Source organism: Chiloscyllium punctatum, chromosome 37 (genome assembly GCF_047496795.1).
Source record: "Chiloscyllium punctatum isolate Juve2018m chromosome 37, sChiPun1.3, whole genome shotgun sequence".
Taxonomy (NCBI): Eukaryota; Metazoa; Chordata; class Chondrichthyes; order Orectolobiformes; family Hemiscylliidae; genus Chiloscyllium; species Chiloscyllium punctatum.
In genome coordinates this window covers 7,336,594-7,353,051 of record NC_092775.1, presented here as the reverse complement: position 1 = coordinate 7,353,051, position 16,458 = coordinate 7,336,594, and the positions used below count along the sequence as shown (strand labels likewise).

The window sequence follows — 16,458 nt, the reverse complement described above, 5'->3', positions numbered from 1 at the left end:
CTCGAACTAAAGGGTAGTTGTAACACAGACTCTAAATCTGTTAAAATTCACTAACGAACGGTAGATCTCGCCTCCGGCTTCCAGAATATTCCATAGGAGGCTACTACACCGGCACGGCCCGGCCAACCAATCAGATTCGAAAGCTCCGTCTAACGGCTCTTCATCCGGGTGATTGGTGAAACGGGGTCCCGCCCACTCCTTGCCCATATTAGGCGCCAGTGGTCACTCTTGGTTTCTGATTGGTGAAAGTGGGTTAGTAACAGGGCTGTGATCGATTCGTATTGGAGACTGAGCGCTCTGCCCTTTTGTCGGGTGGTCTGTGAGGTTGGGAGAGAGGAGGAAGAAGGCGATCGTCAGGTTCGTTGTTGACGGGAGCCATGGGAGTGCAAGTGGAGACTATCACCCCCGGAGATGGTATGCAGTACCGAGCAATTAACGCTCTATCACCTCAAGTGGTGACTACTTCATCCCGGACAGGGGTGTGAATGAGAGATCTGCGTTTCGTGGGGGAGGTTCGCGGTTGGGCTGTTGTTTGTAATGCAGCAGTGGCCGAATCTAATCAACACCTTACTCTCTTAGGGCAAACCTTCCCCAAGACCGGGCAGACCTGCGTTGTTCATTACACAGGTGAGTCGAAGCATGGGCTCCAAGCCTAGAGATAGCGGAATTCGGCGCGGGGCCATGGTGTGTAGGTGGTGAGGGACCGAGGTGGTGCATGAAGGTGGGTCCCCGCGGCCCCTCGGAGAGGGCTGATCCTGACAGGGCCTGGGAACGTGGATCCTTACCCCCACCCCCTCCAACCACCCCCACAGCCTGCTGGGGGGGTGTTGTGAGTCCCTACCGCGGAAGGGAAGGGGTTGGGCTGGGGAATAGATCCCTGTCGGCGAGCTGGAGGGTAGTGGATCCCTGTCGGCGAGGGATCTGGTGGGTGTGTGGGGGGGGGGGGGAGAAGAAGGGTCCCCGTGAGGAGGAACTGCAATAGTGATCCCTGTGAAGAGTATTGCAAGAGTTGGGGGGTGGTGGTGGTGGTGTGGAGTTATTGTAAACGGGAAATCTAAAGGCGTTGAGAGTTTGAACCTTTGGTGAAAGGGTTACAAGTGGGGCTGCAAGAATGGATTCTAGATTCGGGGGGGGGGGGGGAATAGCACTGTAAGTAGATCCTGCGGATGGGGGTTGTAAGAGTGGATTCTTCTTGGGAGATAAGTAGTCTAGAGGGAAAAAGCAAAGTACTGCGGATGCTGGAACCTGAAACCAAAAGAGAAGATGCTGGAAAAGCTTTGACAGAGTCAGTTGGACTCGAAACGTCAGCTCTTTTCTCTCCTTACAGATGCTGCCAGACCTGAGATTTTCCAGCATTTTCTCTTTTGGAAGTAGTCTAGAGGCCTGAAGATGATGCTGAGTGTGGATCACTGCTGAGGGATCATGTTGGCTTTGATTCCAAGTGGAATGATATGCAGGGATAAGGAATCCTTGTTAAAATTGTACAGGATGTCTTTTGGTAAAACCACACCTACAGTAGTGACAGCAATTTTGGATGTCATATTAATAAAATAGTATACCTGCATTGGAGGTAATACAGTGAAGGTTCACTACACTTGTCACTGGGATAAAGGGGTTGCTGTATGATAGGCTGAACAAGCTGGCTTGGGGATGGGCAGGACTGGCAGCTGAATGTTCCAGGATAAAAATGCTACAGGAAGGATAGAAAGGGAGGCAAAAGAGGAGGGGGAGTGGCATTTTTGATAAGGGATAGCAATACAGCTGTGCTAAGGGAGGATATTCCTGGAAATACATCGAGGGAAGTTATTTGTGTGGAACTGGGAAATAAGAAAGGGATGATCATCTTATTGGGAATGTATTATGGACCCCTAATAGTCAGAGGGAAATTGAGAAACAAACTTGTAAGGAGATCTCAGCTATCTGTAAGAATAATAGGGTGGTTATGGTAGGGAATTTTAACTTTCCAAACATCGACTGGGACTGCCACAGTGTTAAAGGTTTAGATGGAGAGGAATTTAAGTGTGTACAAGACAATTTTCTGATTCCGTATGTGGATGTATCTACTAGAGAAGGTGCAAAACCTGACCTACTCTTGGGAAATAAGGCCAGGCAGGTGACTGAGGTGTCAGTGGGTGAGCACTTTGGGGCCAGCGACCATAATTCTATTCATTTTAAAATAGTGATGGAAAAGGATAGACCAGATCTAAAAGTTGTAGTTCTAGATTGGAGAAAGGCCAATTTTGATGGTATTAGGCAAGAACTTTCGAAAGCTGATTGGGGGCAGATGTTTGCAGGTAAAGGGACGGCTGGAAAATGGGAAGCCTTCAGAAATGAGATAGCAAGAATCCAGAGAAAGTATATTCCTGTCAGGGTGAAAGGGAAGGTTGGTAGCTATAGGGAATGCTGGATGACTAAGGAAATTGAGGGTTTGGTTAAGAAAAAGAAGAAAGCATATGTCAGGTACAGACAGGATCGATCGAGTGACTCTATCTTAGAAGTATATGAAGAAAGTAGGAGTACACTTAAGAGGGAAATCAGGAGGGCAAAACGGGGACATGAGATAGCTTTGGCAAATAGAATTAAGGAGAATCCAAAAGGGTTTTACAAATATATTAAGGACAAAAGGGTAACTAGGGAAAGAATAGGGCCCCTCAAAGATCAGCAAGGCCGCCTTTGTGTGGCGCCACAGAAAATGGGGGAGATACTAAATGAGTATTTTGCATCAGTATTTACTGTAGAAAAGGATATTGAAGTTATAGACTGTAGGTGACATCTTGAAAAATGCCCAGATTAGAGGAGGAAGTGCTGGATGTCTTGAAATGGTTAAAGGTGGATAAATCCCCAGGGCCTGATCAGGTGTACCCGAGAACTCTGTGGGAAGCTAGAGAAGTGATTGCTGGGTCTCTTGCTGAGATATTTGTATAATCGATGGTCATAGGTGAGGTGCTGGAAGACTGGAGGTTGGCAAATGTGGTGCCACTGTTTAAGAAGGGTGGTAAAGACAAGCCAGGGAACTGTAGACCAGTGAGCCTGACCTCGGTGGTGGGCAAGTTGTTGGAGGGAATCCTGAGGGACAGGATCTACATGTATTTGGAAAGGCAAGGACTGATTTGGGATAGTCAACATGGCTTTATGCATGGGAAATCATGTCTCTCAAACTTGATTGAGTTTTTTGATGAAGTAACAAAGAGGATTGATGAGCGCAGACCAGTAGATGTAAACTATATGGACTTCGACAAGGTTCCCCATGAGATACTGATTAACAAGCTTAGATCTCATGGAATACAGGGAGAACTAGCCATTTGGATACAGCTGGCTCAAAGGTAGAAGACAGAGGGTGGTGGTGGAGGGTTGTTTTTCAGGCTGGAGGCCTGTGACCAGTGGAGTGCCACAAGGATCGGTGCTGGGTCTTCTACTTTTTGTCATTTACATAAATGATTTGGATGCGAGCATAAGAGGTACAGTTGTAAGTTTGCAGATGACACCAAAATTGGAGGTGTAGTGGACAGTGAAGCGGGTTACTTCAGATTACAACAGGATCTGGACCAGACGGGCCAATGGGCTGAGAAGCGGCAGATGGAATTTAATTCAGATAAATGTGAGGTGCTGCATTTTGGGAAAGCAAATCTTAGCATGACTTATACACTTAATGGTAAGGTCCTCGGGAGTGTTGCTGAACAAAGAAACGTTGGAGTGCAGGTTCATAGCTCCTTGAAAGTGGAGTCGCAGGTAGATAGGATAGTGAAGAAGGATTTTGGTATGCTTTCCTTTATTTGTCAGAATATTGAGTACAGAAGTTGGGAGGTCATGTTGCGGCTGTACAGGACATTGGTTACGCCGCTATTGGAATATTGCCTGCAATTCTGGTCTCCTTCCTATTGGAAAGATGTTGTGAAAGAGTTCAGAAAAGATTTACAAGGATGTTGCCAGGGTTGGAGGATCTGAGCTACAGGGAGAGGCTGAAAAGGCTGGGGCTGTTTTCCCTGGAGCGTCGGCAGCTGAGGGGTGACCTTATAGAGGTTTACAAAATTGAGGGGCATGGAGGGGATAAATAGACAAAGTCTTTTTCCTGAGGTCGGAGAGTCCAGAACGAGAGGGCATAGGTTTAGGGTGAGAGGGGAAAGATATAAGAGACCTCAGGGACAACTTTTTCACGCAGAGGGTGATACATGTATGGAATGAGCTGCCAGAGGATGTGGAGGCTGGTACAATTGTGATATTTAAGAGGCATTTGGATGGGTATATGAATAGGAAGAGTTTGGAGGGATATGGGCTGGGCGCTGGCAGGTAGGACTAGATTGGGTTGGGATATATGATCTGCATGGACGGGTTGGACTCGAGCGTCTGTTTCCATGCTGTATATCTCTCTGACTCTATAACTTTGTTCTGAAATCCATAGTATCTCTTCAAAGTGTTAAGAAAAAAGTTGAATGCGTATGGGAAAATGTACTGAGCGAATGAATCTGTTTTGGGATCCAAAACACATGTTGAAAGGCCACCATTTGTTATAAAGTTCCATTGCTTAATGCAGTCTATGTACAAATAGTTGTACATTCTGCACTCTTTGAAGCGTAACAGGGCATGATAAGTGCAGTAGTTCTTTTAGCAATCTGAAAGGCAAAAAACAGATTGCTAAATAAAGTCTTTCATTGGAACTCAAAATCTATTCATTTTTAGAGTATTGTTTTTGCTTAGATTGCGATATAGTCAGATTTGTGAATTGACAGCTGTTTTAGTGTCAGCTGCAATAAATGTTAGAAGCTGACAGAGCAAGTTCAGAGATGGGCAAGATATGTGGATATCAGATATCAGATCCTAATCCTGCACAAATTAAATGCTGCCATGGTTGTCTTGCCTACAGTTGTGACGTTTCAGCTGCTAAAATGCTAATGGTTTTGTTACTGATTCAAGCAGTTTGTTTTTGTTTCCTCTTTGAGAAATGTTAGTGGATTGCCACTTTTTGTTGAAGTAAACTTTTGAACCAGGAAATCTCCCAGTTCAGACAAGACACCAAGTCCTATACATGTACCATTTGAATACTACTTTTCAAAAAGCAACACTGACATTCAAAGTGTCTGAAATTCAGGATTAAGTGGTCTGTTTAGGACTCTGCAGAATAGAATATTATTTAAACATTTCTGAAACTGGACAACCATTTTGCGGTCAGAAGGATGGAGCCCATGTGACATGATTTCCTTTGATCATTTGATATCATGAGAAAGGGTCATATTGTTCTCTTTCCTGAAACCAGAACTTGATTTCCTTTTCGTCACAGGATCATATAACTTTTGTTACTTCCTCAGGGTGTGACTGGAAAAAGTTGCTGATTTAACGTTTTATCTCTCTTTCCATATCTAAAGTTTACTCTGCTTTTCTGTTTCTCTATTTTCTCAATAAACTTGTTGCAACAAATCAAAATTTTATACAATGATCCCTTTGAACTGAAGCATTTCACATTTTTGCAGTTTGTTGTTTGGATCAAATACAATGGAAGTCCAGTACAAATTGATGTTAATCTCAATGATGCTCAACAGTGAACAACTCAGATAATCAGAAAAATAGATATATGGCAAAGAAGATGTGAGGAAGGATCAATGAAACTGAAATACCCAAAAATCAAAAATGTAATTAAGTACAAACAGCAAATGCTACTAAGTGATAGAGGGAATGTTAAGCACTGCATCCACAGACAATCGAGTGGGCTGCTTTCTCCTGCCTGGAGCCAAGCTTCTTGATTGAGAGCTGCAGTCACCCAGGCAATTGGGTAGGATTCTGTTGCAGTCCTGAATTGTGCCTGTAAAAGTTGAACAGGTTCTGGAAAGTCAGGAGGTGAGTTATTGCTGCAAGATTTCTAGTTTCTGGCCACAGCATTTGAGTTGTTCAGTTCGGTTTCTTGTCAGTGACACCCCCCAGGATGTTGTTAGTGTGGTTTTAAGTGATGGTAATGCCATTGATTGCAACGGTTAGATTATCTATTGGTTGAGCAGCACCATTCATTCGCAGCACCCCCACCCCACCCCACAAAAAGAGGAGGAAGACTGTCTTCAACTGAATCCATAAGTTGCTGTGCAATGCAGTTTCTGCAAACTCTGTAACACTTAGAGCAGAAGGTGGCCATGGGAAGGAATGAGTTGGGCATCGCTGTGGCAGTGTGCCCTTTACGTTGTTTTTGCCTGGCTTCTGGTTGCTGCTGCTCCTCTTTGGACTGTCTTGGACCAGTGATTCCCAGGTATCGATGGAATGTTACACTTCACCAGTGAGCCCTTGAGGATATCCCTGAAGTGCTTGCTTTGTCTGCCTGGGGCTTACCTGTCATTTCGGAGCTCCATGTGGACTCTGAGTCCCTTGTCAGTCATGCTGCCCAGCACGTCAATTGATCAAGGGTGGTCTGTGCCTTGATTTGTGGGATGTTGGCCTGATGTGTTAGAGTTGAAAATGTGTTGCTGGAAAAGCGCAGCAGGTCAGGCAGCATCCAAGGAACAGGAGAATCAACGTTTCGGGCATAAACCCTTCTTCAGGAATTCTTTGGGCTTATGCCTGAAATGTCGATTCTCCTGTTCCTTGGATGCTGCCTGACCTGCTGTGCTTTTCCAGCAACACATTTTTCAGCTCTGATCTCCAGCATCTGCAGTCCTCACTTTCTCCTGATGTGTTAGTGTCTTCCCAGCGGATTCACAGGAGCTTGCGCATGCAGCATTGCTGGAACTGTTCCAGTGCCTTGAGGTATAAGCTGTAGACAGTCCAAATTGCATCCACAGAAGATGGCAAGAGCCACCACAGCTCTGTCTGCCATGAGCTTGGTATTGGATTTGATGGTGATCTCAAACACCCTTTTCCTCCAGTGCTAGTACACTGGAGGCAGTACTGGATATCATTTTAATAACTGCTTTGGACAACAGAACACTCAAAGTATTGCAAGTGGGCAGTGTTCTCAAAGGCTTCCCTTAATGATTTGGGGTTTACTCCACAATGCCAGTATTTTGCAGATATTTAAGGTGAGACCCATGCTATCACATGCTTATGGTCTGGAGTTTGTCCTCTGATATTGTACGTACACAAGCATCAGCTTGATGATATTGGTTGGGGTGACTTTGGTTTTGGCTAGAAGATGGTGGAGTTTGTATAATTTTCTGCTGGTTCTGTAGGTGGCTCCGCTCAAGTGGGGAGCTTGTCACCTGTGAGGTGAAGCATTGCGGTGAGGTAGATTGAGAAGTTTTGGAGTGATGATTCAGCCCTGCTCGACTCCTGTCTGTATGGAGAAAGGGTTGGTGGTGGAGCCATTTGTCATTACCACGACGTCCATGTTGGCATGGTGCAGGTGAAGGATATTAACAGACTTTGTGGTGCAGCCAAAGTTGAGAAGGATGCTCCATAATGCTTCCTGGTTGATGGCATCACAGGCCTATGTGAGGTCGAAGAAGGTCGTGTACATGGGATAAGTTCTTTTCTCTGCATTTCTGCTACAACTGTCACGTGGTGAAAATCATTTCTGTTGTGCATTCCATGGCCGAAGCCACTCTGAGGCTCTAGGAGGAGTTCCTCAGCCACAGGGAGGAGAGTGTTGATGAGGGCCTTGGTGATGACCTTTCCAATGGTTGACAGCATTGATGCCCAGAATTTGTATAACATGAATGTCACTTGCCACCTATTAGCCCAAACTTTGATATTGTCTAGATCCAACTGTATTTGGACATGGACTGTTCCTTATCTGAGGACTCTTAAATGGTGCTGATCAATGTGGAATCATCAGTGAACATCCCAGTTCTGACCTTATGACACAATGGTTCTGTTCTGAGCAGATGTATGCTCCAATTTCAAAATCGTAAGGATTTGTCCTTTCGTTGATTGTGGGAGAAGGTGATGTTTATTTATCAGGCTGTTTGGCTGTACACAGTATGTCACCTAAGAAAAAGCTGATTTGATTTAGGAAGGATATGGGTTGGATTTCTTAAAACCATCTACTTAAAATGGTTCTAATAACATCAGGATATTGGGCAAGTTAACTTTTTCCTTTTGTTGTCTATTTTGTTTAGAATGTGGTGGATTGTTTCTGTTGCTGTGATTTAAAAAAAAATTCTTGGTTTTCACAGCGTGGGCATAAATTTCAAAGCAGATTGAGGTGAGTGTGGATTTGACATGAGGCCTTCATAATAAAGATTTCTGATTTGCAATTTTGTAGTTAGTCGTAGAGATGTACAGCACAGAAACAGACCCTTCAGTCCAACTTGTTCATGCCTACCAGATATCCTAAATGGATCTAGTCCCATTTGCCAGCATTTGGCCCATATCCCTCTATACCTTTCCTATTCATATACCAATCCAGATGCCTTTTAAATGTTGCAATTGTATCAGCCTCCTTCCATACACGCACCACTCTCTGCGTGAAAAATTTGCCCTTTGGGACCCTTTTTTATCTTTTCCCCTCCCATGCTAAACCTATGTCCTCTTGTTCTGGACTCCCTCAGTCCAGGGAAAAGACTTTGTCTCTTTTACCCTATCCATGCCACTCATGATTTTATAAACCTCTGTAACCTCAGCATAAAATGTCAAACCCATTAGTAGGGTAGCTGGTAGAAAGGTACAGTCAAAATTCAATTACAAAGATTTTACAAATCCGCTACTATTGGTCCTAGACTTAGTAGCCAATCCAAAAAAAAGCCTTTATTCATGACAAAATTAAGCAGAGAAGACAGTAATAAAGCATGGAAACTGACCCTTCAGTCCTACTTGTCCATGCAATCCATTTTCCCCCAGACTAAACATTTTCCTGTGTTTGGCTCACATCCTTCCAAATGTTTCTTATTCATGTACCTATACAAATGTCTTAAAATGTTTAACTGTATCTGCATCTACTACTTCCTCTGGCCGTTCATTCCACACATTAATCACTTGTGTGAAAAAATTGCCTCAGGCCACTTACAAATATGCCCTCTGGTTTTGAGCTTACCTACCCTAGGAAAAAGACCGTTGCTATTCATCTTACCTATACCCCTTGTGACTTTTAAAACCTCCAAGAACACCCCTCAACCTGCTAATTCCAGTGGAAAGAAGTCCCAACCTACTCAGTTTGTACACATTTCAACCACATTATTAACTGCATAGCTCTTCCATAAGGTTCCTCCCTGCCTGGCTAATGCTCTGTAAGTGGATTCTAGATAGTCGAAGGTGGAGGACAGGAAAAATAAATTGTGGCTGAAAGAGCTGCTCCTTTTGTTTTGAGGTCTTTTCAGTGTTGGAGCAGTAATTACTGTTTTATAAGCTATTTGCAATGTTGGAGGGAAAAAATAGATCAAAACAACAGCACTTTAAAAAAGAGGAAGACCGGCAAAGGCAGTGACCATGTGGGAAGTGAATCATACAGAGAAATAAACTTGCACCGATATGTGACCCAGCAGTGAACCTGCACAGCTGACAGTTATAAAGTTAAGAGGGGCACCGATAGAGTAAACAGACAAGGTCTCTCTGGGGTGGGAGGTCCAAAACTAGAGGACACAAGTTTGGGGTGAGCGGGAAAAGCTTTAAAAGGGACCTCTGGGCAACATTTTCATGCAGACAGTGGTGCATGTATGGGGTGAGCTGCCAGAGGAAATGGTGGAGACTGGTACAGTAACAATATTTAAATAGCGCACACACAGACACTCACTCAATGGTTTACTGCAACTTTTTGACAGGTCCCACCTTTGCCCTGTAGAGGACAATTTTGGAGAGGTTATCTGGGGAAGGGGGGTTAGGGTTACACCCCTGTGTAGAACTCCAGGGAAAGTGTGGGGAGAGAGAGGGCAGGCAGTCTGTCATTTAGAGACGGTGTCTAGGCTCCCATCAATGTCCAGGACTGTTCTCTGCAGCATTTCAGTAAACAGACTTCACTTTTAATCACTGTAAACAAAAGACATTATCAGTGTTGGAAACACATGTTTCTTGTAATTTTTCTGTCGGGACCTTGAGATCTTTGGATAATCCGAAATTTGGATAATCTGTTTGTCTGTATAGGTTACAGCTATGATAAATTCTACTTCAGCATTAAATTTTCAGCTTATAACTGATGGACAAATTAAAGAAAAAAATGTGGCGCAGGGCACTTGTCTTAACTGAACCAAGTTATATTGCTGTTGTTTTGATTGACCAGTTAATTTACTGGCTGGACTCGCTCAATATTTTGCTGGTTACCATTTTCTAACAGGATCACTGAAGGATGGAACAAAGTTTGATTCTTCCCGGGACCGATCTAAACCATTTAAATTTAAAATTGGTCGAAATGAGGTCATCAGGGGCTGGGACGAAGGATTAGCTCAGGTAAAACTGAACTTGAATTCTATCTTTATGCCACCATACTGTCCAAGGCTCTAACTCTTGCGGGATTACATTTGCAGAGGTTGTACCCACTCTCCCATGGATTACCCAAACAACAATTCATTAGAGAATGTACACAGTGAGTGCTGTGAGCAATTTTACTGTGGAGCAATACATCAGCGTTTCTTTGTCTTTACTAAATATATGCATGGTCTCTTTTCCAACAAGAGACCTGGGTTCAGTTCCCACCTCGGGCTGTGTGGAGTTTGCACATTCTCCCCGTGTCTGCGTGGGTTTCCTCCGGGTGCTCCGGTTTCCTCCCACAGTCCAAAGATGTGTAGGTCAGGTGAATTGGCCATGCTAAATTGTCCGTAGTGTTAGGTAAGGGGTAAATGTAGGGGTATGGGTGGTTTGCGCTTCAGCGGGTTGGTGTGGACTTGTTGGGCCGAAGGGCCTGTTTCCACAGTGTAAAGTAATCTAATTGAGTTACTGGTTAATGGTTATAACTTGTATCTTAACTTGCAGCAAGTCCTTTTTCTCTGGTGTCTCTGTGCTCATGACTTTGGTGCCAGTCAAGCAACATCTTGATTTTAAAATTCTTATCTTTGTTTTAACATTCCTCAATGGCTCTTTCTAATCTGTATTTTACTCCAGTCCTACACCTTCCTGAGATCTCTGGATTCTCCAAATTGGAGATTTATACCTTTTTTATACTTTTACATCCTTTCGGACACTTTTTTTTAAAACAACCTCTTTCACCAAGCTTTAGGTGATAGTGTTTGACTGTTATTGGATGTGATTTGGTGTGGCATTTTTTTTTATTTTTGCAATGCTGGTGTGAAGTGTAAAATGCCCTTTGGCATGTTTCATTGTGTAAATCAAAATGTTATAAGATGAACAGCATTGTCTTCTGCTTTCTTTCTGTTGAATTCTGAGCTAAGGTATAGAGGAAGGTTGTTTTGTCTGCTTCTCACATTTTAGTTATCCTATCATTCTTGAATTGTTCAAAATTAGTTGATTATAGGCAAGCCGAACACATTTTTTACTCGCCTAGAAAGCACTTTGTACCCATACACGGTATAAATTCATACACAAATTGGAACATGATTCAGTGTTGTCGTCATCAGGACAATGTAAAATGTCTGCTTCCTCACTGTGTCTAATGGGAAGTTTAAAACATTTATAGATACTGAGAGAAATCATCTGGCTGTGTTGCCAAAATACAATGCAGGCATTGAATGAAGGTAGGATCAGGCTTGACGAAAGTCTGTCTGCTCTCCTGCCCACATAATTTGCTGATATCACTGCCTGCCCTCTGATATGATCTGGTCAATTGGATGATGTGCTAAACAGCTGCTGTCTGTCTAGGAACTGTACCTCAGCAAGAATATGTGCCTTTTAGAAAGAATTTTCAAACTGAACATCAAACCTGAAACCAATATTTTTGTATAAAATGCAGTTTTGTGATGCTGTCAATAGTGTGAAAATATCAACAATTATTTTTGTATTCTTAAGTGGAAGATTATTGTCCTGAAACATTAGCTCTTCCATCTCCTCTTTGGCATGATCACAACATTGGAGTCTGGTACGTGCGTGACTTATATTTCTTCACAAATGGAGAGTGTTGGCATTTGGTGAGGGAGGGCAGTGGTCTTTGTAAATACTGAACTAAAAGATACTAATTAATCTTAAGTACCAGAACCTGTTCAAAGTACTAGACACTAGATTGCAATTGTCCTAAAGTCAAATTTTTTTCAATGAACTGTTTGTAATCAAGACATATCCCTATATGTTTTGATTAAATTCACCCAAATTTGGCTAACAGGTGCAAGATTGATCATTGTGTAGTTGTTCTGAATTTCAGTGGCTATTTTCAAACAATGCTGTAAAAATGATAGGGAAAACCCAATTCTGTTCAAACAGGTGGTCCCAAATCTGCTTTGTTAGAGGGGTTATCGTCTGGAATTAAAAAATTATCTTGTTTGTTAGAAATTCTGTGGGATTCCTGCATTTAATTTAATAGCAGAAGTGCTTAACACAAACTATTTACACATTAAAATGTTCCCTCTATTCACATAGAGTATGATTGCGCACTACACCCTGCCTTGAAACCATGAAGAGAAACTGACTTGCTTTCTGATCTTTCTCCCTGATATTAATCTTAAATGGCCAAATTCTGAATTTCAGGAGTGATCGTGGGAAGCATTTTTCATACAAATGACAGCAGAAATTGCAAATTTTTTTCCCCAAAACGCTATGAATAGATATATTCTTGTCCAAGTGGTGATAATTATTTTGTTAGGGTGTAAATGGATGTGGAACAAAAGCCAATAAATGTGTTTAAGGTACAAATCAACTAACATCTGATTGTTCAGCATTGATAATCTGATTCAATCTGTGTCTAGTGACTGGGTCACAAAGTGTGGCACTGGAAAAGCAGGCCGATCAGGCAGCATCCGAGGAGCAGGAGAGTTGATGTTTCGAGCATAAGTTCTTCATGAGGAATGGAAGGGTGGGCAAAGGGGCTGAGAGATAAATGGGAGAGGGGTGGGGCTGGGGGAAGGTAGCTAGAAATGCAGTATTTAGTTGAAGATGGAGGTGATGGTGATAGGTTGGAGTGGATAGGTGGGAAGGAAGAGACAGGTGAGACAGCTCCAGAGGGTGGTGCTGAGTTGGACAGTTGGATCTGGGATAAGGTGGAGGGAGGAGAGCTGAGGAAACAGGTGGAATTGACATTGATACCATGTGGTTGGAGAGTCCCAAGGCAGCAGATGAGGTGTTCTTCCTTCAGGCATCATCTTCTGCCTTGGGACCAAATCCTAGCAGCTGACATCTGGAGGAAGAACTCCTCATCTGCTGCCTTCAGATCCTCCAACCATCCAACTCGGCACCACCCTCTTGAGCATCTCACCTGTGCATCTTCCTTCCCACCTATACACTCCAACCTATCACCATCACCCACCTTCATCTACCTATTGCATTCCCAGCTACCTTCCCCAGCCCCCACCCTTCTCCCATTTATCTTGGACCCCACCCCCTAAGCGTTCCTGATAAAGAGCTTATGCTCAAAATGTCAACTCTCCTACTCCTCAGATGCTGCCTGACCAGCTGTGCCTTTCTAGCACCATGCTTTTTGACTCTGATCTCTAACATCTGTAGTCCTCATTTTCTCCCCCATGTCTAGTGGCTGTAAGGAGACATGCAATGAGCAGTCACTCTGGGTTTAATGAATAAAATCTGTCTCTCATTCACATTTTTTGATAAAAGTGGAAATTTTTAGAAATAATTCTAGCCCTATGACACATGCATACCTGAGATGTTAAGATTTTTAAACGTCATATCCTCTTTTGCAGAAATTTGCATTACTGGAAGGGAAAGCTTTTTGCCTATTTCGATGTTAGGTTTGTGAAAAAAAACAATTCTGAAGTGAGGCTGGGGTAGTTTCTTTTTGCTTTTCATAGATTCATAGTGCAGGAGATTCTCTTTGGCCTTTATGTACATCCCATTGTTCATTATTATAATAGAGAGCACTGGTATTTAACTCTTCTTGGTTTTACTGCTTCTAATGTGGTTTCTTAAAACCAATGTAGATTTATGCTCCTATGTTACTTCTCAATTTTAGATGAGTGTTGGACAAAGAGCAAAACTGACCTGCACTTCTGACTATGCTTATGGGGATTCTGGCCACCCTGGGGTCATCCCACCCAATGCTACTTTGATCTTTGATGTAGAGCTCTTGAGACTTGAGTGAAAGCATTACTTGGTAGGTGGAATTGCAATATGGCTGAGAGTTTTTTAAAAGGTTAGATATTGTTATCTGTAACACAACAAATTTGGGATGCAAAATAATATTTCTTTTTATTTTGACAGGTTTGTTTCCTGCTTTTGGCACATACACTTGGGAGAGTTTGAAGATTTGTGCATTGAATGTGCAGAACTTGGTTATAAACACACTACATTTACTTTCCCCATCTACAATCTGCATTTTGTAGGCAACACATTTGCTTCTCTCCTGTTCCTTTTGGGCTGTAACTTAACTTAATCTGATAATCCTACAGTGTTTTTCAAAATTGTGCTTTGCTTTCTGAATCTTAAATTGCATGTGATCAAGTATTAATACTAAGGTGCCTGTCATGTCAAAAGGAAAGCTGATCATTTATACCATACCACTTTTAACATTAAATTGTTAAAGCATAAGATAATAGTTTTCAATTGACTTCGTACATTAAAACGCCATAAACTGAATGAGAACCAACAACATTGTGGCCATACAGATTGTGATCTTTTTAAATTTGCCAATCTTGGAATAGAAGTTGTTATTGTGATCTGCTTGTATTGTATAAAATTCATGCTAAATAGTCAACACAAACTTATCATTGGGAATTATCCAAAACTGGAGGGTCAAATTGATCCATGGTTAACTAATAGGTTTATTTGTGGAGGTGGGAGGGAAAGTGGGGTCAGTTTACCTTTGCTAATTCTTGCTTGAGTTGTTTTTTAACACCGTGCTTTTCTCTGCTAGCATGCAGGCCCAGTTGCCAAATTTTAACTTTGCATGTTGTTTTCATCAAGACCTCATCCAGATATTTGATTCTACATGTAAGTATCTCAACAGGATCTAGGCTTCAGTGCTGTTTAACTTGGGACAAATGGTCATTGTTCTCTTAAAATGTTTAAAATCTGGTGCTGGGTCGGGGTTGATGCTGATTTTCATCTTTTTAATTTTGTGAGAGGATGTGTTAACTTGTACATTTCCAAAAATCATCAGTTGCTAATGGATGATACTCTCACCTCGGCTGTAGAGGGCACCCAATGATGTTTTTAGTTTAGTTGTGAATCAAGAAAGGCAGCAAAATCATTGGAGACTGATAAACTGATGATTAATGTAGGGACCATAGAAATGTAAGTTGTGCTGTTAGTACTGGCAGAGGCTCAGTTTTATATCCGTGCAATAGGTATACAGTACCTGTTGCAGAGTTCACATTAAGCTAGACACTTCTCCCTCTGCTGTTGTTCTTGCCTCAGCCATTCTTGGAGGATTAGCCAGTATGTCCCTTTTTGTAACAAGTTAATTATGTGCTAGCAACACATTTGTAAGCAGAAAATTCCGATCATCACTACTGTTATCCCATCTCTATCTATTTAGTGTGGCTTATGATACTTTTATTGCATGTAGCTCTGATCAGCAATTCATTTTGGAATTCATGGCTTTTTCAATAAAATGCGTTGTGCCAGTTTGTGGTGTGGTGCTTGTTTTCAGACATAAAACCTTGGAAAAAATGAAGTACACGAAAAGGCCAGCTCATGTCTCCACCAGTTGAATAAATAATTCTTCCCTTCTATTTCCACTTTCCAGAACCTGGTCTATATCCTTGCATATTAATGCTTCAAGTACGGATCCAGTTTATTTTTGAATGAGTTGAAGGTTTATGCCTCTGCACCAAACTAGATAATAAAATCCAAATTCCCACTACACCCAAGGTAAAAATGTTTCTTCTTGTCCACTCTAATCCTTTTTACCAATCAGAAGGATGCAAGTCTTCACTGATTTATTTATTGTCATGTGTACCAAAGTACAATGAAAAGCTTTGTTTATGTGCATAATAAGCAAAAATGTACAGATCAAAAAGCTATAGACAGGTATACAGGGCATGCCCTAAGTGACATCAGCCTTAGCAAAATCAGCATTATTTGGCTGGAGAGTTCATTCATCAGTCTAGAGATTGCTGGGAAGGTCTTCCTGAACCTGCTGGTGTTCAGGCTTCTGTATCTGCCTGATGGAAGAGATTAGTAGGGTGTTAAGTTATTTTACTCCTGAGGTTCTTACACACTTGATGCAACTGCAACACACCACCAACTTCTATGTTGGTGTGTTGCAACCAAATTTATTAAACACAGTACAGGTTTTCTGGAGGAACCTTTAGCAGAGCTTACAGGGTCGTGGCCAAAAGCGTTGTCTGAACAAAGGAAATAGTCTGTCCTTTATACAAAACTCTCAACATCAGTTAGTACTGCCAACAAGACAACCCTCAGCCATCCCCACATAGTCACATGCCACTCAAGATACAATGCAGTGACCACCCCACCTCCCAGAAGCAATGGAATGCAAATCAGTCCTTAATGGTCAAATCTGTTGCAAATTGTTTTATGTAATTGTAGGAAAGTAGT

At 42.3% G+C, this 16,458-nt stretch overlaps 1 protein-coding gene across 1 annotated transcript; it reads left to right on the top strand.

The window, feature by feature from the left end:
• Positions 1-238: 238 nt before the first annotated feature.
• Positions 239-15,524, top strand: LOC140462834 (peptidyl-prolyl cis-trans isomerase FKBP1A-like). The gene is made up of 5 exons (XM_072556183.1): positions 239-414; positions 580-627; positions 10,181-10,293; positions 13,913-14,053; positions 14,161-15,524. The coding sequence occupies exons 1-4, from the start codon at positions 378-380 to the stop codon at positions 14,039-14,041; spliced, it is 327 nt and encodes a 108-aa protein (XP_072412284.1). The 5' UTR covers positions 239-377; the 3' UTR covers positions 14,042-14,053; positions 14,161-15,524.
• The last annotated feature ends 934 nt before the right edge of the window (positions 15,525-16,458 follow it).